Source organism: Ursus americanus, chromosome 11 (assembly GCF_024610735.1).
Source record: "Ursus americanus isolate L20-20 chromosome 11, mUrsAme1.1.p, whole genome shotgun sequence".
NCBI lineage: Eukaryota > Metazoa > Chordata > Mammalia > Carnivora > Ursidae > Ursus > Ursus americanus.
Genome location: NC_142137.1, coordinates 25,569,002 through 25,594,899, shown reverse-complemented (window position 1 = coordinate 25,594,899; position 25,898 = coordinate 25,569,002). Strand labels below are relative to the sequence as shown.

Genomic DNA, 25,898 nt, shown 5'->3' with positions numbered 1-25,898 from the left:
CTATAACCATGATTCAAGGTAAAAAGGGACAGAAGTATAAATATAATACACAAAAGAAGCTATTCCTTTTATCATGGTTCAAAGGCAGCTTTACAAAGGTAACAGTGGCACTAGACCACCTTGCGAAAAAAAGCAGGGTGCGACCCAGCAAAGAGGAAGGAAGGGTATTCTAGGCACAAGTGTCAGGATAGCTCATGACTTTCTCTACCTTCTTTTCTAATAGTATACAATCTATTGTTCAAATAACACATTCTGAATCAAACTTTCTTGAATCCACTATGGTGGACAAAGTTTTAGAGTGGACCCCCCCTAATCCCCAGACCTGGTATTATACCTTTGTGTAAACATCAGACACCAGGATCAAAGGACAGTTATCCCTGAGAATAGGAAACAAGTGCATTGAGTTCTACAATTGCCCCAGCTTGGTGCCTGGGGAAAGTTTATAGGATCCTGCTCAGAGTGGGGGAACCTAGGCAGCACCTGGCAGCCTCCCTGAACTGAGACGGATGAGAGTCCAGGGAAGAAAAGCAAGCAGAGTTCCCAGGGCAGAGTACCAGAGAAAAGAAAGCTGCCCAGTGGGAAAAGCTCTGGAGAGCTGCTAAAGGTATCTATTGGGTCCTCAGTGAAGTACTGATCAGACAGACATGTGTGGGAGGAAACTACCCAAAGCCAGGCAAAAAAATATCTGAAAGTATTAGAGAAAACCATCACTGGAGCTCACACATGGCTGGGAATGATGCCTGTCTCCACCAGTCAGATTGGAAAACCTCATAATTCATGGGGTACTGGGTAGAGTACTGAAAAGGATTTACCTTGCTGGTGAGAAAAACTAGTCCTAGACTAAATTTTGCTCTGTCCTGCTGTACAAAGCTTAAAGGCAATAACCCCCACCCCACACAAATCATACCATTTCTAAGAACAGGAAAAAAGCTCACAAGTATTTATAGGAATACAAAAATCTCCAGCACTCAACACAGTAAAATTTACATTGTCTGGTATCCAATAAGAAAAGACCAGGCATGCAAAGAAAAAGGAAAATATGGCCCATAATGAGGAGAAAAATCAATCAAGAGAAACAGACCTAGGACTGACACAGGCAATACATTTAGAAGACGAGTACATTACAGTTATTGCTGTATTCCATGTGTTCAAGCAGCATAAAGATTGTCCCAATCAAATAGAGACACAGAAAATATAAAAAAGGCTTAAGATGAACTTTTAGAGGCAAAAACAATATGTGGGATGAATAATATGCTGGATGGGAATAACAGTAGGTTAGACAGTGAAGAAAAATATCGGTGAACTTGAAGATACTGCAATAGAAGCTAGCCAAAATGAAGCACTGAGAGGAAGAAAAACTAAGAAACACCGAAGAGAGAATACGTGATCTGTGGCACAACTTTAAGCAACTTAATATATATGTAACTGCAGTACCCAAAGAGGGAGAAGAGGAGAGAATATTTAAAAAACTTGAAGAAATAACGGTCAAAATATTTCCAAACTTGATGACAACTATAAACCCACAGATCCAATTTGCTCTATGAGGGCCAAGCACAACACCAAGGCATATTATAATCAAACTACTTAAAAATGGTAATTAAAAGGGGGCGCCTGGGTGGCTCAGTTGTTAAGCGTCTGCCTTCAGCTCAGGGCGTGATCCCGGCATTCTGGGATCAAGCCCCACAACAGGCTCCTCTGCTGGGAGCCTGCCTCTTCCTCTCCCACTCCCCCTGCTTGTGTTCCCTCTCTCGCTGGCTGTCTCTCTCTCTCTGTCAAATAAATAAATAAAATCTTTTTTTAAAAATGGTAATTAAAGGAAAACAAAAATCCTAAAAGCAGCCAGAGTAAAAAAGATACATTAAATATAAAGAAATAATGATGACAGCACCTTCTCACTGGAAACAGTGGAAGCCAGAACTCAGTGAAGCAACACCTTTAAAGGACGATGGAAAAAACAAAACTGTCAACAAAGAATTCTATCCTGAGCAAAGGCATCTTTAAAAATACAGATTTTGGGGGCGCCTGAGTGGCTTACTCAGTTAAGTGTCTGACTCTTGCTCTCAGCTCAGGTCTTGATCTTAGGGTCATGAGTTAAAGCCCTGAGTTGGGCTCCATGCTGGGCATGAAGCCTACTTTAAAAAACAAAACAAAATCCAGACTTTTTGTGACATTCAAAAGCTGAAAGAATTCATCACCAGAATACTAGAACTACAAAAAAATATTAAAAAGAAGTCCTCTGGCAAAAAAATATTAGATGGAACCCTGTAATACACAGAGGAATTAAGAGCACAAGGAATGGTAATTATGGCTAAATATGAAACTTTATTATTATCTAAATCCTTTTTTAAAAAAGATTTTATTTCTTTATTTGAAAGAGAGAGAGAGAGCATGAGGAGGGAGGCAGAGGGAGGGGGAGGAGAGGGAGAAACAGACGTCCTGCTGAGCAGGGAGCCTAATGAGATGCTCGATCCCAGGACTCTGGGATCATGACCTGAGTCGAAGGCAGCCGCTTAACCAACTGAGCCACTCAAGCGCCCCTAAATCCTTTTTTATTTATTTTTTTTAAGATTTTTATTTTTAAGTAATCTCTATACCCAACGTGGGGTTCAAACTCACAACCCTGAGATCATGAGTTTCATGCTCTTTCAAATGAGCCAGCCAGGTGCCCCTTACCTAAATCCTTTTAAAAGAGAACTATTTAGGGGTGCCTGGGTGGCTCAGCTGGTTAGGAGGCAGACTCTTGATTCAGCTCAGGTAATGATCTCAGGGCCATGAGATACAGGAGCCCCCACCAGGCTCCATACTCAGTGTGGAGTCCGCTTATCCCTCTCCCTCCTCCTCTGCCCCTCCAACCCCTGCCTCCCCCACCATTTGTGCTCTCATGCGCTCTTTCTCACTCTCTCTCTCAAAAAAAAATCTTTAAAAATTTTTAAAAATAAGGGCGCCTCCCTGGCTCACTGGTTAAGTGTCTGCCTTCGGCTCAGGTCATGATCCCAGGGTCCTGGGATCAAGCCCCACATCAGGATCCCTGGCTTCTCCCTCTACTTCTGTCCCTCCCCTCTGCTCATGCTCACGCTCTCTCCCTCTCTTTCTCTCTCTCAAAAAAAAAAGCTTAAAAATTTTTAAATAGGTAACTATTTAAAGCAAATATTACAGTATATTTTGGCATGTATAACATGCAGAAGTAAAATGTATGAAAACAATACGACAAAAGCTGGAAAGAAAAAAATGGGTGTATACTGTTAAAAGTAAGGTTCTTACACTATACTCGAAGTGGTATAACATCACTTAAAGGTAGACTGATAAGTTAAAGTTTTATACTATAATCCCCAAAGCAAACCATAAAACCTTTTCTAAAACCTCATAAAAGTGAAATTATAGAGTATATATTATATTGTATAATGCTTCTTTAACTCAGCTTGTTTCCGAAATTTACCCATGTTGTTATGTGTTTATTCCTTTTTATTGCTGAGTAGTGTTCCATTTTACTCATATGCTACAGTTTCTTTATCCATCCTCTGGACGATGAAAACCTGAGTTGTTTCTAGTTATTGGCTATTATAAATAAAGCTGCTAGAACCATTCTTTTTTTTTTTTTTTAATGTTCAATTAGTCTATATACTGGCTAATAGAACCATTCTTGTACAAGTTTTTTTGTCCACTTTTTTTCTTCCCATTTCTATGGGTAAATATCTAAAAGTTTAACTGTTGGATCATAGGGTTAGAAGTATGTTTAATTTCATAAGAAAATGTCAAACCTTTTTTCAAAGTGTCTTACACTCTACATTCCCATCAACAGTGTAGGAGAGTGTTAGTTGCCCCACATTCTCATCAGTAGTGGGTTCTGCAAGTCTTTTTGAGTCACTGCGGGGGGTATGAATTATGATGTTTCACTGTGCTATTAATTTGCATTTGCCTGGTGACTATTTAAGTTGGCATTTTTGCATGTGTCTCCTAGCCAAAAGAAGTGCCTGTTCAAAAACTGGGCCCAATTCTTATTAGGTGGTTTATTATTGGCTTTTGAGAATTCTTTGTATATTCTGGATTCTATTCCTTTATCAAATATATGATTTACAACTATTTTTTCCCAGTCTGTGGCTTGCCCATTCATTTTCCTAAGGTGCTTTTGAAGGAGCAGCAGTTTTTAATTTTGTTGAAATCTATCATTTTTTTTTATAGTACTGCTTTCTAGGACTTGTTTAAGAAATCTTTGCCTACCCCTAAATCATGAAGACATACTTCAATGTTTTCCTCGAAAAGCTTTATAGTTTTTTTTTTTTTTTACTTAGGTCTATGATCCATCTCAAATCAATTTTTATGATACATGAGGTAGGGGTCAAAGTTCATTTTTTCCCATAATGATATCCAGATATTCCAGCATCATTTCTTTCCCCAACAGACTGTCCACTGCCTTTGTCAAAAACTCAGATGATCAGGGGCGCCTGGGTGGCTCAGTCGTTAAGCATCTGCCTTCAGCTCAGGGCGTGATCCCAGGGTCCTCAGATGGAGTCCTGCATCGGGCTCCCTGCTCCACTGGGAGCCTGCTTCTTCCTCTCCCACTCCCCCTGCTTATGTTCCCTCTCTCGCTGGCTGTCTCTCTCTCTGTCAAATATATAAAATCTTAAAAAAAAAAAAAAAAGTCGAATGATCATATAAGTAGTTATCTCTTTCTGAGCTCTCCATTCTCCATTCCAATCATTAATCTCCACTGATTAATTTTTCTATCCTATGACAATACTACACATCTTAATTTTTTGTAGATTTTTAGTAAATCTTGAAACTGTCCTTCAGCTTTGTTGTTCCTTAAAAAAAAAAAAAATTGGGGGAGGGATGCCTGGGTGACTCAGTTAAGCATCTGCCTTTCTCTAAGGTCATAATCCCAGGGTTCTGGGATCGAGTTCCGCATCAGGCTCCTTGCTCAGCAGGGAGCCTGCTTCTTCCTCTGCCTGCCTCTCCCCCTGCTTGTGCTGTCTCTCTCTCTCTCTCTCCCTCTGGCAAATAAATAAAATCTTTAAAAAACAAATTTTTTAAGTAGACTCCATACTCAACATGGGGCTTGAACTCATGGCTTTGAGATTAAGAGTCATGTGCTCTACCAACTGAGCCAGCCAGGTGCCCCAACTTTATTCTTTTTAGATTGTTTTGCTTACTCAAGGTACTTTTCATTGCTATATAACTCTTGTCAATTTCTACCCCTCCAAAAAGCATGCTGGGGTTATGACTATGATTGCACTGAATCTACAGATCAATTTAAGAAGAAGTGACATTTTTTCTAATATTGAATGTTCCAATCCAAGAAAATGGAATATCACTTATTTAGGTCTTTAATTTCTCCCAGCAATGTTTTCTACTTTTCAGTGTAGAGAGATATTGCAGGTTTTCTGTTAAACATATTTCTAATTACTTTATGTTTTTGATGATATTAAAAATTAGATGTTTTCTTTCATTTTCCAATTCCTTGCTGTAAGTATATAAAAATATCATTGATTTTTGTACACTAACCATGTAACTGTGACTGTGCTAAATTTACACAGTAGCTCTACAAGCTTATTTGAAGATTTTAAAGACATCTCTATGTAAACAGTGTCTTCTGTAAAAATAGATTGCTTTAGTTCTTCTTTTCCAGTCCATGTTTTCTTTTCCTTGCCTTATTTCAGTGACTAGGACCTCTGATATTACATTGACTAGAAGCGGGAAGAGTAAGTATGCATTCTTGTCCTGGTCCTAGTGTGAGAGGAAGAATGTCCAATATTTCACCATTAAATACGCTTACTGGTTTTGGTGGATGGTTCTGGTAGATGTTCTTTACCAAAAGAAAGAAGTTTTTTTTCTATTCCCAGTTTGTTGGTTGGTTGTTTTTTTAATAAAATGCTAGCCCTAGCATTTAATAATGAATGTGAGCTAGATCTTATCAGATGTTTTTTCCCTACTTATTGAAGTATTATTTTTCTCCTTTATTCTGTTAATATAGATAACACTGATTTCTCAAATTTTAAATTAATGTTGCATTCGTAGAATAAACCCCAAATAGTTTGATGTATTATCCTTTTTTTAATATGCCGCTGAAGTGCTTTGCTAATATGTTGTTAATTTTTTTTATGTCTATGTTCTTTAGAAATATTATCTTGTTAGTTTTCTTTCTTTGGAATGACTTAGTCAAGTTTTACTGGTAAGGCTACACTGGACACATAACAGGAGTTGGGAAATGTTTCCCTCTCTTCTGTTTTCTGAAAGAGTTTGTGTAAGACTGCGGCTCTTTCTTCTTTAAATGTTTGATAAAATTCATCAGTGAAACCACCTGGGCCTAGAGTTTTTGGTGGGAGAGTTTTTGATAACAAATTAGTTTCATTAATAGCAATATGGATATTCAGATATTCTGAATTTTCGTTTTGTGTCAGTTTGGCAAATTTTATTTTTCCATAATTTTGTCCATTTCATCTAAGTTGTGACATTTGTAGTCATGAAGTTGCTCACAATATTCTTCTTCTTAAAATATCCTTTTAATATTTATAATCCTTCTTTCATTCTTAATATTGGTCATTTGTGTATTTTTTTTCTTATCAGTGTAGTTAAAGGTTTTTCAATTCTGTTCATCTCAAAAAACTTAGTTTGGGGTTTGTTAAATTTTACAATTGTTTGTTTTCTAATTTCATTGGTTTCTACTCTTACCTTTGTATTTCCTTCCTTCTACTTACTTTTAATTTACCCCTCTGGATTCTTTCTTCTTTTTTTTTTTTTAAAGATTTTATTTATTTATTTATTTATTTATTTATTTATTTATTTATTTATTTGACAGAGACAGCCAGAGAGAGAGGGAACACAAGCAGGGGGAGTGGGAGAGGAAGAAGCAGGCTCATAGTGGAGGAGCCTGATGTGGGGCTCGATCCCAGAACGCCAGGATCACGCCCTGAGCCGAAGGCAGACGCTTAACCGCTGTGCCACCCAGGCGCCCCTATTTTTTATCTTTTTGATAATAACCATTCTAAAAGGTGTGAGGCGATAACTCACTGTGGTTCTGATTTGAGCTTCGCTGACTGTTAGTGATGTTGAGCTCCTTTGCCTGTTGGTCAGCTGTATGTCTTCTTGGAAAAATGTCTTTTTAGAGCCTCCTGCCCACTTTTTAATCAGAGTGTGTTTTTTGCTATTGAGTTGTAGGAGCTCTTTTTATATTTTGGATATTAAACCCTTATTGAATATATGATTTGCAAAGATTTTCTCCCATTTAGTAGGTTGCCTCTTAGCTTAAGGTAAAATTTTAGGCTACTGATTTTAAAGACTTTTTTTCCTCTAAAAAAACATTTAAACTACAAATTTTCCTCAGAGAACTGTTTTAGCAACATCCTAAAAATTTCAATGTTACATTTTCATTTTATTTTACTTCAAAATATTTTCTAATTTTTCTGTTTGTTTTATTTTGGGGGGGTTAAAACATTTTATTTATTTATTTCAGACAGAGAGAGCAAGATAGAGCACAAGTGGGGAGGGGGATGGGGAGGAGCAGAGGGAGAAGCAGACTCCCTGCTGAGCAGGAAGCCTGATGCAGGACTTGATCCCAGGACCCTGGGATCATGACCTGAGCCAAAGCTAGACACTTAACCAACTGAGCCATTTTCTAATTTTCTTTGTGACTTCTTATTTAATCCACAATTAGTTAAATGTATTATTTAATTTGCAAACATTTGCAAATACTTTCTGGATATCTTATTGTTATTGACATTTAATTTAATTCTACTATGATCAGAGTACATTCTATATGATTTCAAACTTCATACATTTGTTGAGACTTGGTTTATGGCCCAGCATATGTTCAATCTTGGTGAACATACAACATGCACTTAAAAAGACTGAGTTCTGCAGTTACTGGGTTTAATGTTCAATAAATACTAATTAGGTCAAAACAGATGATTATATCTTTACAAATTTTTGTTCATTCAACTGCTTTAGGAAGGATGTTCAAATTTCCAACTATGATTATTCAACTGTCTAGTTCATTCATCTATATTTGCTTTGTGTAATTTGAAGATGTGTTATGAGGTACACATATTTAAGATTGTCATGGCTTTCTAATAAATAGACTTTTATCATTATGAACTGTCATTCTAATCTCTAGTAATATATGTTTTAACATTTACATTTTTGGGGTTTTGGATGAAACGTGGAATTTATAGATTTATAAAAGTATTTATATAATTTATAAAACCATAAGTACAGATCTCATATAGACTTTACACATACTAGATAATGCTTAACTATCTCTTCTTCACAAAACATTTGGGTTAAATATAAAATTAACATTTACATTAAATTTACTCTTTCTTCCTTAGTTCTTTCCTTTCTTCTATTTTTTTCCTTCCTTTTTAATCATTGCCAGTCAGTTTAAAGCAACAAAACTAAATTGATTCTACAGAGGCTTGGTACCACCACTATCTTGATCATAAGGGCTTATTTTTTTTTAAATGCCAATAATGTGGTTGGTGATACACAAAATAAAAAATCAGGAAGAAAAGTTAGGGTGATCTACACATCTACTATTTTGATATCGTGTTACCGCATATATCCTTAGTTAATATTTTCAATGAAAACTGCTATAGAGATGATGGCAGGAAGATGAAATCCTTCCCATCAATCCTACAAACAGTCCCGTAAATTAAATCCATTTTTTATTTAAATAATAATTGCCAGCCCTTCACATTAGATATCCTACAACATTTTAAAGGATACACCCTGTAAGAGTGATAATGGGAATCCAAGGAAATTATAGGCTCCATGGGGTCTTGTTTTTAAGAACAACAAAAGAGAAACTTTACAAAATGTTACATAAAATCTTGATTACAAAAATACTACCATCCACATACTTATATATTTATTTTCAGTAAAGTTAAAGATCAATAAAGTAGTTTTTCACCCCAGAGCTTCTCTTTATAATGTAAGTCAATGGATTTAAGTATCATGACTTAAGCGTTCAATGAGAGAACAGAACCTTTATATTTCTGGGAAATCTTTTGTGCATGAAGACGATCCAAACCCAGCCAGGCAAAAATTAGTGACAGAGACTCCAACTCTCCTGTTAACTTTTAGAACCATCTATTTCATTATCAAGTGTGAGCAGCTGAGGCTTAATTAACAACAGCTTTCATTTGGACTCTAAATAAAAGTTATCTTTGTACTCTGAGGTCCTTACTACCAAATGGAGTATTAGTGTGAATGAATGAATTCTTTCACAAATTTCTTTAGAGTTCATTTAAGTTCATTGTGGTTTTTGCACTGATCTCTACAAAAACTGTACGGATGAGTCAGTGGAGTCCTTAGCATCTCTCTCCATGACTTCCCTTTTATGATAATATCACACTTATTTCCTGCAATGTCAACTACAAAATTAGATGGGTCTTGCTGTCAATCTCTTAATTGATTCCTTAATGTTGAAAATATTTCCTTTTTGGTATCATAAATTATAGCTAAAGATAACTATAATAGTACATTCTGGTAAAGCAGAAAATCATTCTTGTGCAGCTATATCCCAGATTAGGAAATTTACATGCTCATTTTGGTTCTAGACAAAAGATGCCCTCTTACTGAAATGATCTTAGGCTCAAAACTATTCTCTACAAACTACCATACAATACTTGATTTACCTACAACTGAAATCCGTAGCAGACGAACTCCAGCATGATGGCCCAGGAGTCAAGCGCACAGGCCCACTGCTGCCATGAACTGAAGGAGAAGCTGAGCCCAGCATAAGTATCCTCTAATGGGGCCACAGGGACCAGCAGGGCTTGCCACAGTCAATTTAATCTGACATTAATAAACTCATGCCAGTCTTCATATCGTTACTATTTGTATGGTATATTTTTTCGCAACCACTTACTTTCAATCTATCTTTACATTTAAATTATATCTTCTGAAAATTTTTAATCCATTCTCATCATCTCTATCTTTTAATTGGAATGTTCAGTTCATTAATAAATATTCAGTCTTTGATTTTATTATTAGTTTTCTTTTTGTCCCCGTTTTTTCTTCTGCCCATTTTTTCCTGACATTTTTTGATTATTTGAATATATTTTTAAATTCCTCTTTCATTTGTCTATTGGCCTTTATATTCCTTTTGTTTTTCCATGGGTTACAATATATATCCTTAACTTTTCACACTCCACTCAGAATCAATATCATATCACTTCACAAAAAAAAAAAAAAAGTAGAAAATATACATCAATGTAAGTCCATCTAAACTCCCCACTTTATATGATAGGTATCATATGCATCATATCTACATATAATAATAAACTCTTAAAGACAATATCATAATTGCACAAAAATAATTATTTCTATTTTTAAAACATTAAGAAGAAAAACTAGTTATTTATATTTATCCCAATATTTACCATTTCTTCTAGAGGACCCAAGAGTCCATCTGTTATTATTTACTTTCTACCTAAAGAACTTCTTTTAGACTATCTGACAGTTCAGGCCCAATAGTGATGAATTCTTTTAGTTTTTTTATATCAGAATATCTTTGTCTATATTCTTCTTTTTTAATTGAACTATAGTTGATGTACCATGTTATATTAGTTTCAGGTGTGCAACATGGTGATTCGACAACTCTATACATTACACTACACTCACCACAAGTGTAGCTACCATCTGTCACCATACAACATTATTACAATACTATTGACTATATTCTCTATGCTATACCTTTCATTCACATGATTTATTCTTTCTATAACTGAAAGCCTGTACCTCTCAATCCCCTTCAACCATTTTACCCATCCTCCCCTCTGGCAACCACCAGTTTGTTCTCTGTATTTATGGGTCTGTTTGGTTTTTTTTTTATCTCTCTTCTTTTTTAGATTCCGTATGTAAGTGGAATCATATGATATTTGTCTTTCTCTGTCTGACTTATTTCTCTTAGCATAATATTCTCTAGGTCCATCCATGTTGTCACAAATAGCAAGATCTCATTCTTTTTTATGGCTGTAATATTCTGCTGTGTGTATTCTTTATCCATTCATCTATCAGTGGACTCAGGCTGCTTCCGTATCTTGGCTATTGTAAATAATGCTGCAATGAACGTAAGGGTGCATTTATCTTCTAAATTAGTTTTTTTCATTCTCTTTGAGTAAACACCCAGGAATGAAATTACAGGATCATATGCCATTTTTATTTTTAATTTTTTGAGAAACCTCCATATGTTTTCCACAGTGGCTGCACCAATTTTCATTCCCACCAACAGTGCACAAGGGTGTACATCCTTGCCAATACTTACTATTTCTTGTCTTCTTGATACTGGCCATTATGACAAGTGTAAGATGATATCTCATTGTGGTTTTGATTTGCATTTCCCTGATGATTAGTGATGTTGAGCATACTTCCATGTGTCTGTTGGCCATCTGTATGTCTTCCTTGGAAAAATGTCTATCAGGTCCTCTGCTCATTTTTTAGTTGGATTATTTGGGGTTTTTTGGTGTTGAGTCCTATATGGTCTTTATAGATTTTGGATATTACTCAGCCATATCAAAAGTTTTAGTTTTTAAAAGAGAAATGTAATCCATTTACATTTCCTGTCAACATGCCTGATTTTGTTTTCTGTTCTTTACCCATACTTTTTGCTGTTTCTTCTGCTTTCTAGATTTTGCTCTAAGAAATATTTTTTCTTTTATCTTTTTTCTAGTTATTTGAAAAGTAGAAGGTGTATTTTAGATTCTAAAATATTTGACCGTGTATTTCCCTAGTTATAAGTACAACAAATGATGATACTGTCACTCAGGATCTGCAAACACTGTCTCCAAGTGGAACAAAATTTACAAATATCTAAGCAAGCAGTAACTACAAATATTCATTTACACTCAATTCATTGGTATCATCAATTTTCTTATTTCAAACATTTCTTTTTAGTAAGTTCACATTAAGACCTCTTTCCTACAGGACACTTATTTTTTTTCATCATTTTATTCTCTTTATTCTATTTCTACATACTTCTTAAGTTGTTTTCCTACATCACTGATTTCATTTTCTGTAGTGTCAATTCTATATTTTAGTGCTTCTAATGCTTTTATTAATTTAATTAACTTAATCTTTTTTATTTCATTTAGCTTCCTTTTATTTTAGCTGATTTCTTAGTAAAAAGGTTTTCAAGTCAATCTGTCTTCTCTCTGCTTAGATCTTCCATACCACACAGTCCATGTTTTCTTGATTTTTAAAGAATATAAAACAGAAATTTTCTAACACTTACTTCTCTTTTCTATTTATTGTTCCCATATTATGGTATTTTCTTTTTATGTAACCTTGAAAAAGGAGTGGTATGACTAATCTTGGAGAATCCCTATAATGAAGATATGTGGTTTTTCCTTGGTTCCCCTCCCTAACCTCCTTCCTTGTTCTTATAATGTCTCTGTCTCTACTGTAGTTCAACGTTAAAAAGTGATAGTTGGCATCCTTCCTTTGTTCATACTTATAAAGGAAGTATCAGTGTCCCCATTAAGCATAATTCTGACTTTGAACTGATATACACATATTTGATATCATATTAATATAGAAACTACCCATCTGTTTATATTTTAGGGAGTGATTCTATCAAGAAAGACACTGAATTTTGCCAAGTGTTTGTAGCTTTTATGGTGAACACAATTGGATTTTTTGTCCCTAGAAATATTAATATGATAAATTACATTTGTTTTATGTATGTACATAACTGTTAGCCAATTTTCTAGTGATATCCAGCTTTTTATTTACTGTGGATGGACTGCCTGAGGAAGGATCACATAGTGTTGCTGCCTGATAATCTAAGTAAAACAAGATTGTTCTTGGGCATTCTAATGCTGCCTGTAGCATCTTCATTATAATAAACAGTAAATTTAAAACTAGAAAGACCAAAATGTACTGTTCTCACAGTTCTAACTTCAGTCAACAGGGGACTTTTTTCTTTTTACCACTCTGTTTTGCTATCAAAGAAGCACAGTTGAAATGAATTTACATATTCTATTTCCCCACAAAAATGTATTCTTATTCTTTAAGTTCTTAAACTTATTTATTAATTTCACATTTTAATTAATTTAATCCGCTTGTCTATTATCAATTTGTTGCTAGGGTCTCCATGCTCTTAAATATTTTTTTCTCTATTAGAATATCATGTAATTAACACAATTTTATTTCAGAACCTAAAAACTGAATAGCATATATATGAAATTTTAATTATAGATTTTTGTTTTAGGCTTGTCTAATGACCTGACAGCATAATCTTTGAAAAGTAAAACTATGTCTATTTATATATTTCCCTAAATGACAAAAATGACAAATAAATCATCTAATTGAGGTTTTACAAAAATAAGAAATTAAATACAAACTATATCTAGATCTAGTTTATCTGAAAATTTTCTAGCAATTTCCTATTCCTATTCCTTGGATCTGATCCAAGATCCTCTCTGTTTCACTTTCAAAAGCCTTAACCAGATTATCCTACAAAACATAAAATAGTAGCACTACAAATGGTACACTACAACTGTTGTTTACAATACACTAAACATATTTTGAGCTTGCAAGAAACTAGGAAAAGCCCTACAGACCAGCAAACAGGAGGCTAAAAGCTAAAGTAGTAATCATCAGCTAATACTGGTTTGGGATTTTAACAACTACATGGGGTACAGAGGGCGAGGCCTTGGATCCAAGCAAGACAAGAATTCAAATTTAGGACTAGAGAAAAGTAACATACAGGCAGTCACTCAGTGGTATACCTTATTCCCTTCACTCCTCCTCCCCAAGTACTGCATCCCTTTCTTCTCTTCTACAGGATTTTTCTCTCAGGTTCCTAAACTCTGGTATTGCTTTCACTTGGCTATCGATTTTTTTCCATTAAAATTATTATTTGGTTATTAAATGTTTCTGATAATTTTCTACTAAAATTAATAATTTGTCTATTAATTGACAGTTAAGTTATAAGGTGCTACAAGATTAGGGTATAATAGTAGCTTCCATCAACAACAATAATCTCCATTCTTGTTCATGAAGTTGATGCTTTACAACTAAAAATGGAGGGAATGAAATGAATGAAGTGGAAGAAAATTAAGCAGAGAGGCTAAAAAAATTAATGAAGGAAAAAAATGTTTTTCTCCACTGAGCACTATCTTCTGGACCTTTAACCCCCAGGTTATACTGTCTTTATTGAATGACAGGCATCACCACCTAGTTGTACAAGCCTAAAATTTTAAAACAATTTCTACATTTTCCTTTCTCTTTTCCTCAATATTCAACCTACAACCAAGTGCTATGCATATTACTTCTTCACTATCTTTCCTATCTACCCTCTCCATACCCATAGGTATCACCCTATATGAGAATTTCTCAACCTCAGAACTACAGACATTTTTGGCTAGATAATTCCTTGTTGTGGGGAGTAGCCGTGCTAATTTGACAGAATTCCCCCAGTTTCTATGCTCTAGGACATTTCAGCAGAATTCCAGGCTTCCACAGAACTGGTAGAGGCCAGTAGCAGTACCCATCTCCACTCTGCCTAGTTGTGACAACCAAAAATGCCTCAAACATTGCCAAATCGACCGCTAGGTGACAATCACTGCCTTATACCAGGCTAACACCATTTCTTATCCAGTGTACTCTCCTAATACATCTTCGCTGAATCCACCATATTACTGCACCCAACTCCATAACCATTCTCCACACTACACCAGTGACATTCCAACTCTGACCTTGTCAGTCCCTACTTAAAGTGCTTCAGTATCTTCACATTTCTCTTAGACTAAAATCCAAAACCCTTACTATTGTTTATAAGGTCTAGCTGTCACTTCTCCAGATATGTTGTACCTCACGGCATCCTACTTCCCCTCCTTCACGGTACTCCAGCCACACTGGCTACCTTTCAATTCTTCACATGGGTCACTCTCTCTCCAGCTATTGGGGGAACGCTCTGACAAGAAGATTCTTCCCCCACCTCCTGTAACACTCTAAGAATTAGTAGATGCTATTTAAAAACAGTAACAACCTCTATTGGGGCTCTAAATTAAAAGCTGTGACCTAAAGAAAAAGGTGAATGCATTCTGATGGTTGGAAAGGAGGACACGCCACTTTTTCTAGGACAGGGTAGACAAAGATCAGTGATGACCCACAAGGAGAAGTGATACAGGACAATGCATTAAGAGTCACAAAACCTAGGTTCTAATCTCTTTTCTGCCATTGATTATCCGTGTGATTTGTTCTTAATTTCAGTTAACTCTTCTGGTATAGCATTCTATCAGTCTGAATACATGTAACCACAACCACAATCAGGATACAAAACAGTTCCATCACCCCCCAAAATTCTCTCATGTTGCCCCTTTGCAGGCAAACGCCTTCCCACTGTAGTCTCTGGCAACCACTGACCTATTTACTCTTTATTCTATACTTTTATCTTTTCCTGGCCTATATATACATGCCATCTTCTTTATATTAAAATATTAAGCCATTTATGATGATCATTTATCTGCCATGGCCAAAAACCCAAATATATGACAGTATCCCTTCTATAGTTCATATTTTAAAAAGGATTTAAGTTTGTGGCTAATGCCCAATTTTTGCAATTCCACATCTTTTAACTTTCAGCCTTCTCTGGAAAAGTGGCTCCACCTTGAACTTTTTTTTTTTTTTTTTTGAGATTTTATTTATTTGAAAGAGAGAGCATGTGAGGGAGAGAGGGAGTGAGCACAGGGAGGGGCAGAGGGAAAAGCCTGACTCAGGACTTGATCCTAGGACCCCAGGATCACCACCCGCTGAGCTGAAGGCAGACGCTCAACTGACTGAGCCACCCAGGCACCCTTCCACCTTGAATTTCTACATGCTACCTTGGTGGGCCTGTAACTTTGCTTACTCTACAAAGCTATGAGCTCCGGAATGTTCCTTAACATTTCCTTGTGGCAGTCCTTCCTCAGTTTACCACTGCCACTGAGCAGCCAACTGCAATTTTCTTTTCAGCAGTCTTTTATTGGTGGTGAGGGAGGAGGCAATGTTCCAAGCTTATCCTAGCACCTTGCTATTTATGAACCTAGCTTGTCACTGGATGTCTAAAGATAATACTGATGACACTATTAAGTCAGCTAAAGTAGAGTCTTGATAAATGATGTAATATGAAAAAACTCACTGCCTTGTCTCATACAGTTGCCACCCTGGTAAATCATAAGAATGCTATCTATAACACTATATAAATTTTAATAAGTGTATCTGACAGAATCATTCATAATTCTCTTATAGTGTAACAGATTGGGTGTAATCACACTTATTTGAATAACTGGATTCAAAAGTATTAAGTAATTGGGGTGCCTGGGTGGCTCAGTCGGTTAAGCATCGGACTCGGTTTTGGCTCAGGTCATGATCTCGTGGGTCGTAGGCACTGGGCTCCACACTCAGCAGGGAATCTGCTTAAGATTCTCTCCCTCTGCTCCCCCACTGCACTCTCTCTCTCTAAAATAAATAAATCTTTTTTAAAAAGGTATTAAGTAATTGAAGTCTCCCACAAGTACTTCTTTAGAGATAAATTAAGTATTAAAAACTACTTATATGCAAGCGAGATTTAAGTCTTTTTCTAAGATTCAATTAGGAGTTTTCTGTCTTTCATTTCATTGAGTTTCTTTTATGGCCCCTAAAAAGCAATTAGAAAGGCTTGTATTTCTGAGACAGAGAAACTGAAGAAGTCCATAAAAATCTGGTTTTTAGTCCTTTTCCTGCTTCTATTCTTGCTAGGACCTGCACCCCCACCCCACTTTACACATGCCTCAGAATGCACGTAGTGTATGTCCTTCTTGTAGGGGACAAGGAGTTCATGATTTCTTCAGAACAACTAACATCTAGGGAAGGACCAGGTGACAATGACTGAACAAAGCTGTCATACGCGTATTCTAGACCACCAGTGCGAGACATCTCAACACTGAGAACCCCTGGCTCCAAGGAATAACACCTGGGTCCCATATCCCTTCTAACTGGTTCCTGGATGCCTGAGAGGACACATACACCAGACCATGATCCTTAATAAAAAACCCCAGACCCTGAACAAAGACGAAATTCATGCTCCTTTCCTTTGCAAGTCTCCCAGTAGCTTCGTCTGTTATCTGCTCTCTCTATATCTTCAATAAACTCTGTTCTCACTTACTGCTGGCTTGCATTTGATTTCCATCCTGCACAAAGCCAAGGGCCCTCTTGGCTGGTCCTACAGGAACCCTTCCAGTCCTCAGACCTGGCCTGCCAGCATCATTTTTTGCTATGAACATATATCAAATACTCAGAAAAACAGCAAGTCTGTCGAACATAGGAGATCACATGGATTTACCTTGCTAAGAATATAAACATTTTTCAAATACAAATACCGAACGTTTAGATTAAGTCCTTTATAAAATTAATGATAAGCAAAGTCATCAGATTTTATTAACACAATAAGATGAATATAAAAAATTATAGATTTTTCAAAGCCTGTTAGTTTCCACCTAATTGGATGAGACTAGCACAATGTTTGTTTTTACCTTCCGGTGGCCTGTTGGATGTTGCCACAACGACGACCCCATTTTTGAACAGATTTTCAAAAAGCTGTTTCAGAATCATGGCATCAGCAATGTCAGTGACCTGTGGACAACAACACATTTGTTTTATTTTAATTTCACTTCTGCTCTAACAAATTTGCTAATGGTTCATCTTTTTTTTTTTTAAGGATGGAAATGAATTCCAAGAGAAAAATTCTAATTATCATCAAGAAGAAAAGAGTAAATAATTAAAAGCATGAAAGACTGTATGTAATCTTTTAAACTTGACTCTTTTTTGCAAGCTATCATTTCTACCCAAATTATCAAATGGTTCTATGTTAACTTCTTTTATAAACTACAGGTGGAAAGCACAGATAATTGTCCTAAACATTTAGGAAGTCTAATTAATTAGAGCTAACATGACCAAATCCCTCCTCCTACTCCCATCACAGACTCCGTCCACCCACACCCCCCCCCACCGCAAAAAGAGAAGAGAGAGGGGAAAAGAAAGAAAGAAAGAAAAAAGAATAATAAACAAGCTGATTGAGATTTCTAATACCTTTCTGGCAAAGGTCCCTGAAAAGGTGACTTTAAATGGTCATGGGACTTTAGAAATAAGGACAAATAGCCAGTGAGACATAATCAGCTGCTGTTGAAAATAGAATGATATGACATAGATACTATTGTGCAATTGTTGCACAAAACAATTCAACAGATGGCCCATCACAAAAATAAGCAATTTCATTGTTCTTTTTAAGTGCCTTCTATTACTGTCCATGAATAATCAAAAGGCACTGCAGTCACTTCCAGCACAGCCAGCCTCTGCTAACCTTCGCAAACACAAATATTCCTTCTATTAAAAAAAAAGAAAGAAAGAAAAGAAAAACCTTAAAAGAATGGTTCATGCAGTGCTTTTAAAAAAATTACTTCTGACAAAAGCAGAAATGCGTAATATAGATAAAACTATTCCATCTAATTTATAGAAATACATATAACTATCTTTTCTAAAATTTTTTAAAATCCACAATTAAGGAGTAAGCTTATTAACTTTTTAAAAAGCTTTTTAAAATCACAAGGAAATAGAGAAATTAAGGAGGGAAGAAAGTTGAGTTCAAAAACAAATGTATAGTGAAGGTAGCTATGAATCATTGCACCTTCCTTTATAAATACAATAATATGGGTTTTAGATACTTCTTATGTAAAAATATTTTGATCTCTAATAGCATTTTAGATCATCTTAATAAATTTTGTTTTATATTCTCAAAAACATACAATAAATATCACATTGTTATTTTTAAACTATGTTAGAGCATAGAAACTGGGGGAATTCTTTCAAATTAGCAAAATACTGAAAGTTACCAACTAAGTGGTTGGTAACAACAACCAACCAACTGGCTTACACAGGTCATGTCACTTTTCTCTTTTCAGCTCATGTTTTACACAGAAGTTTCATTATTTCCTTCCCACCTGAACAAAAACAAAACCAAACCAGGAAACAGGGATGTGCAAAGCCTTTTTTTCTTTTCTTTTCTTTGTTCTTTCTTTTCTTTTTTTTTTTTTTTTTTTTTTTTTTGCTGCCTCAGGCTATAACTTTAAAACATTAACTAGAAAACTACTGAAGATTCCTTAAATTGAAAAAGACTTCAGGAACTTACAGAGTGGTGATTAAAATGAAAAGGAAAGTTGTACTATTTAATTATTTAGGAAAGTGATATTTAATTTGGAGCTTAGGATCACTGTCAAATTTTGCTTCCGCAAAATACTCACGGAGAAGGCCCTTTTCAAATGCTTAGACACCAGTGGCATTTCTGATGAGAGAGCAAACAAGCTTGCAAATTTTAGAAGCAAGTGCACTTTTAAATTGGATTCCCAATACACTGACTTTGAAAGAGAATGATATCAATTAAAAGTTGCCCAATTTTAGAAAATAAAAATGGTCATTTGACTATCTCACCAATGTTTTTGAAAAAAAATTAAAAATAGCTTTTGTGCTTACGGTTTAGGAAAGTGGAGAGACATTTAGCTTATAACAGTGCAAAGGTTTCAGCTGGAAGTTGAAGAAAAGCAAACAATAAAGACTTGTGGTTGAATCATAATTTGTTGTTTTTGTATTACAAAATGTTTTTGCTCTATCAGAGTAAATTAACTTGGAGAAGCTATGGTTAATTAATAAAGCAGGAGTCACTTGGGGTAGCCGGGTGCCAATGTATACTCTTTTGATCTTGTCCCCGCACTTGTTCAGCTTTGCTGGGGAACAGTAATTTTACAGTATAAGTGAACAGAAGACAATTGGCCACACATTCTTGGAGAGCGGGCTTTTTTAGCACCCAGCATTTCATTACCACCAAGAACAAAAGAGAAGGCTACAGATTACCAATAAGGGTAGTCTGCTAATACAGAAAGGGGGAGACATTTCATTAGCATTAAAGAGCAAAGATTTTTTATGACCTAGAGTTGCTTTCCATTATGACTCACTTAAGTAAAAAAGAAAAAAAAAAATCTAATGGTTAATTTACATATGTAAGTGCTTGAGTCTCAGTCACCCACTGATTGGTACAGTGCCATGTAATGAGTGACAAACATAAGCATGCATTATCAGTAATTAGTATTAGCACAAAAATAAGCACCTATTTTTTATTAGCAGTTTTTAATAGCTTTCCTGTTTTACAAAAACGGTCAAAACTATTTTTTAAATGATATTGATAGCTTATAGAGGAGAATTTTGCATGATATTCTGCTCATCGGAATTCTTTTTTTTTTTTTTTTTTAAGACCATATTAGTGAAACATCTATCCAATGTCCCTAAAAGAGACAGGAAGAAGTAACTTAAAAAAAAAAAAATCAGTTTCCTTCAGTATGCCTTCAGACTCATACATGGTTTCAGAAAAAAACATAAATATTCAAAGTGAACATAATGAAGACCCTAAAGAAAACTTTGAGGAAAAGCTGCTCTTTTATTTCAGCAACTAAAACACATAAAAACAACCAACCTAGACAAATTTCTCAAATAAAACAATAGTATATTTGACACCAGAGGCAAAACTGAAATGCTATACTTAGTAAAGACGACCAAGCTAATGAGGAATACATTCTGCAAATGTAATCTGAATGCTGCCAAAACATAATTTTAATATTCCCCAAATTCAAGAGCACACATATTCTTGTTTTTAAGCAGCAATAATTCTCATTCAGCTCCCTAGTAAACTATTATATTAATTAACACCACCTAAAGGCCAATAATAACTAGTTAAAAATCAAGACTACTAATAGGATTCAATTTTAAAAGTGAAGTGGTGATTGTAGACATACGATTGTTAAGAATAAAGTGCCTAAAAAATTCTTTTCTAGTAAATCAGCAATGTATTGTACTACGATTAATAGGCCTAAGGATAATTTTTAGGTTCTACCATTAAAACATCTACTAAAAGCTTATCCAAATCCAGATCTGTATATTTAAATACATAATACAAGACATCATATACCGAAGAGAACATATAACATAGCTGTTACTACTGGTGAATTAGAGCACTAATGATGAATTCAGACTGAGTTACCAGCTGTAACCTTGGACGAGTTAGTTAACTTCTCTGACTCTTAATTTCCTCATCAATATAATGAAGGTGGTAGTAATAATACCTACCTTGCAAAATTGTTATGATCCGTATAGTAACTCCTCAAGATATGTTAGCTAGGACTATTATCTGTGTATGGTATATATGTTAGTGTAACTGCATGTTATTTATATGTGGCTCCTTGAATTTTAGCTGTAGATAGAATGGTACATAGCATAGTACTGTGGTTAAGAACATAGGCACATAGTACCCAATAAACAACAACTACTGTTATTACAGAATATACATAATAGATGGAATATAAGCATTCCAATAAATGGAATTGTCTCAGTTCATAAAAGGTGAATTTTAACTAGTTAGTAAACAAGTGTAGAAAAATTCAACTATATTATTACTTAAGAAATATACATTAAAACAATGAGATACCATTTTTCATCTATTAGACAAAAAATGTTAAGATAATTCAGAATGTTGACAGGAAATATTGTGGGTTGTTATTATATATAAGGGAAGCGGGACTTAGTTGAGAGACTACTTTGACATTTATCATTTGGTAGTAGGCTTTATTCATTCATTCTTTCATTCACTATATGCATTCACTCATCCTCAAACACTGTTCTAGACATCTGAGATACATCAATTACCAAAACAAAGATTCCTGCCTTCAAGATTACATTCCTTTGGTGGAATATATATATAATAAACAGTAAACACAATAAATAATATACATATGCCAGAAGGTGATACATGTTATTTTTAAAAAGAATGGTTTTAAAAAGGACAATAAAGGATACCACAATTTTTTAAGAATAGGCCTTGTTAAGGAGATAACTGAGCAAGGATCTGAAGAAGTGAGACTCTTTGGGGTACCTGTGGGAGACTGCCCCAGGCAGAAAGTTCAGTGCAAAGGCTCTACTTGTTTGTCCCACGTTGTATGGATGCTGGGAATCAGAGTGCTGCTGCAGCAATATTTGGGGGATATCCTTTTACTCCCAAATTTTAGAAAAAGGGGACAGGTAGAGATCTGGACTAGCAATAATCCAGTTTTGGTGTGCTGGAGGAGCTTTTCTAAAACCAGTAGAAGATACTCCAGATATTGAAACTAGGAGATCCAGGTTCTGCTCGGTGATCACCTCTGCCCTTAGGGGCCATAATCTTGCCCTTATACTCTTGCTTTCTCTGGTTCTTCTCAACAGTGGGTATATACAGATAATTGGCTTTTTCTTGCATACAGTGGTAAACTCCAGGCTTTCAGTCTGGAATTGCAGAGGAAATAAAAGGGCAAAACTACAGGGGCGCCTGGGTGGCTCAGTCGTTAAGCGTCTGCCTTCGGCTCAGGTCAGGATCCCAGCGTTCTGGGATCGAGCCCCACATTGGGCTCCCTGCTCAGCAGGAAGCCTGCTTTTCCCTCTCCCACTTCCCCTGCTTGTGTTCCCTCTCTCACTGCCTCTCTCTGTGTCAAATAAATAGATAAAATCTTACAAAAAAAAAAAAAAAAGAGCAAAATTACTAACGTTTCTCATCCCAGGACTGCAGGGCAACTTTGTTCCAAAACAGAGTGTTCTCTCATGTTGTCAACTCTAACATAATAGAATGCTACATTCCAGAAGCATCTGCGATCAAATAAAAGCAATCAATTTGATACTCAGTCTTGTTTTATCATCTCTGAGCATATATTCTTCAGAGCCCTGGTGGAAAAGAAGCATTTGGTGTAACACCTACTATTAGCTATGGTTCCCTAATCTACGAGGAAAATAGAGTTGGAAACTATTTGCAAGGATCAAGGCTTGAAAGTATAGGAGATAAGACCAGAGACAAAGCAGGAAGGCTTGAATAAAAGCAATGACACTATCTTATCTTATGTCACCCCCCCACACCCACCCCACTTAGAGTTTAAGCTTTTGTAAGTTGGGTTTTCTGTTACCTACAGTAGAAAGCATCCCAGGAGATACCTCATCTCTTTGCTCTTTGGTCTTTAGGCCATCAGGTAATTCTCCTTGCATTGGAGGTACTAGATTCTACATGAAGGAAGGTGACATTTCCTCACAGTACTCCTATTTATGCTATCTTTTACAGGCCGTAGGGAAGTTTCTCCTGATACAGAGGTTAAGAGCAAAACATGAGTTGAACAGATCCATCCCCATTAAGACTGTTTGCTAGCAGCAGACACAGGCGATGCAGCTAAAGAAAAGGGGTTTACTTGAGACTCCAGGATGCGAACAGCACTGATAGCACCTGCTGGGAACTGGAGCTGTGGTACCTCTGGAGAGCTCAGCAGCTGTCCAGGGATCAGACTTGTAGTCCTCCCCCAAATTGATTAGTTACTTCCTATGTCTCTTTGTTCCTGCTTCATTATTGTGCGGGAACTGTCCTCAGTGCCTTTTAGTTCAAAGACATGAGACAGAGGACATGATCGGCCCAATCCCCAGGGCACAACACACAAGTGCAATGTTGTTGGCAAGCTTGTGGGCTTGGTACTCATAGATCAAATGTCCAGACATGGTCCATTTGACTGTAGGTCAGATCGGGTCCTGTAGTATGGGATAAGGCTCTTTATTTAAGGTCACTGGGATGGATAAGTAAACAAATGAATGAACATCAAATCAACTCCGGACAGGGCAGGCGATGACCACTCCGTCACATCCACTCTCTCTTTGTTAGCAAGCAACATTTTACAAGTGAGGGGCCTATCTCCCCCTTGATCTCCTTTATACTTAATACATAGTTTGAAAAACCATTTTTTATTGCCTTTCTTTTGCAAGACTCACTCATTTGGAACACAAGCATCCTGAGAGTTGCTTTTCTTTCCTTCTTCCCAACCATGCATCAACATTCTGAAATCTGAACTCAATAGAGAATGCCCAATGCAACCAGAGAGGTTTCTGTTAGGGCCTCACTATTTGGGCGGAATTATGACTTTCATAGGTCCTAGGCACTTCTACCTTCATAAGCCCCTTCATCAATTAGAAAATGCATTTGAGGGGTGCCTGGGTGGCTCAGTCAGTTAAGTGTCTGACTTCAGTTCAAGTCATGATCCCAGGGTCCTGGGATCAAGCCCCTCATCAAGCCCTGCCCCCCCCCCAGCCCTATGCTCAGCAGGGAGTCTGCTTCTCCCTCTCTCTCTGACTTCCTCATCCCCCAGCTCATGTGCGTAGGCACACTCTCTCTCAAATAAATAAAATCTTCAAAAAACAAAAATGCATTTGAAAATATGTTTGTTTACATACATAAATAGTATTTTATGACTGGGTTGGTATAAAATATATATATAGATACAGGCTGAATTCATTATGATATAGTCATTTTTTTCTGCAAATTTTAAAAGAAATTAAAATATTTTCATGGGCCCCTGAAAGTATCATGGGCCCTAAGTACTGTGCCTACTACATACACCTAATGGGTGATTTGGCCCTGCTTGCTATTAATCCTCTGAGGATCTCCTTTGCACCACCAAATTGTCATCGCTTCCTAACCTTCTTAAATAGTCTTGCCAATGGTCTTCGTGTCACAGAAACAGATCGATCTTTTCTCTAAATGTTTTAAAATTTATATTTTTTAAGTTAAACGTCATGATTTTTATATGATACCAAGGAAATTCTGATGCCTCTATATTCCTCATCTATATGACGAATATAACTGTTTTATAGAATTAAACGAATAACTATTTTATAGATATAAAAACACTTTGTAAACCATGCATCATTTTACAAAGGTTAGGTATTAACATACTTTTTAAAAAATTTAACTTCAATGCCCTAATCAAAAACTTAACTGTGCTAATTCAATTTTATTTAGTGATACTGTGATTAAGAGACTCATAACGAGAAAACAAGAGACGTGACCTTCACAGATTTATCACTGACTTTTGTTGTTGAAAACATAACTGTTAACTCAGTACTATTTTTAGAACTAAACAAGGCCCTTCTCTTTCTGCAACACATTGGTGTACTCAGTACACTTCTTTAGAGTAGAACATTTCTTCCCTATAAGCCTTTCTTCTGAAGACCTTTGTGGTTCTACAGTACAAAAGGTGATGGGATGCCTGTGTGGCTCAGTCAGTTAAGCATCTGCCTTCCCCCTAGGACTAGGGCTCTCTCCTCAGCGGGGAGCCTGCTTCTCCCTCTGCCTGCTGCTCCCCCTGCTTGTGCACTCTCTCTCTTTCTCTCTCTCTGACAAATAAATAAATAAAATCTTAAAAAAAAAAAAAAAAGTGAATGCCAGGCTGTCTTAATATGACTGAAGGAGAAAGAAAGAAAGATTTCTCCTCCCCAGATGAATCAGTGTAACACCATTCCTGGTGAAAACTCTTCTTTCTCATCTATCATAAATCAAGACCATTGTTAGGTAAGTGCATCAAGTTGCTAAAGGAGACCTAGCATGCCTTATCTGGGATAAAGGCAACCTGGCTATCTTATCTTCCCACCAACGCAGGTTTTTAAACACGGAAGAAAAAGAAATAACTCGCTACCAATTTAAATGCATAATTTCAGAGAATCTTAAAACTATAAGAAGCTCTACAATTCAACTAGGACAGTTCCCTCACTTCATCACAAGTATGTTGTGAGGTTTAAATAAGATGTGTGACTCACCCAGGGCCCACTTCACAGTAGGCACAAAACAAATGTCAGCTTCCTAGCCTTTCAAAGTTCTCTGGGCCTTTATTCTAGGCAATCAGACACAAGAGTTTATGTACTCAGCTCCAGAAATATTACTCAAAAGCTCTGGGTGTAAAGGCCTATTTTTAAGCTTATATTCAGTGCTTGTGGATTTTTCTGTTTTCATTCCAATAATCAATTGCTCTTACGGTAAGCACTATAGAAAAGTCAACTATTACATT

The 25,898-nt window shown here is 36.1% G+C and overlaps 1 protein-coding gene across 5 annotated transcripts in view; it reads right to left on the bottom strand.

The window, feature by feature from the left end:
- Positions 1–25,898, bottom strand: part of AFG1L (AFG1 like ATPase) — a 231,256-nt gene that overhangs the window by 108,777 nt on the left and 96,581 nt on the right. For all 5 annotated transcript variants that reach the window (XM_045806940.2, XM_087865364.1, XM_045806943.2 and 2 more), the window contains one exon: positions 17,493–17,592. In XM_045806940.2, coding sequence (XP_045662896.1) covers positions 17,493–17,592 — 100 coding nt within the window. The remainder of the gene's footprint in view (positions 1–17,492; positions 17,593–25,898) is intronic.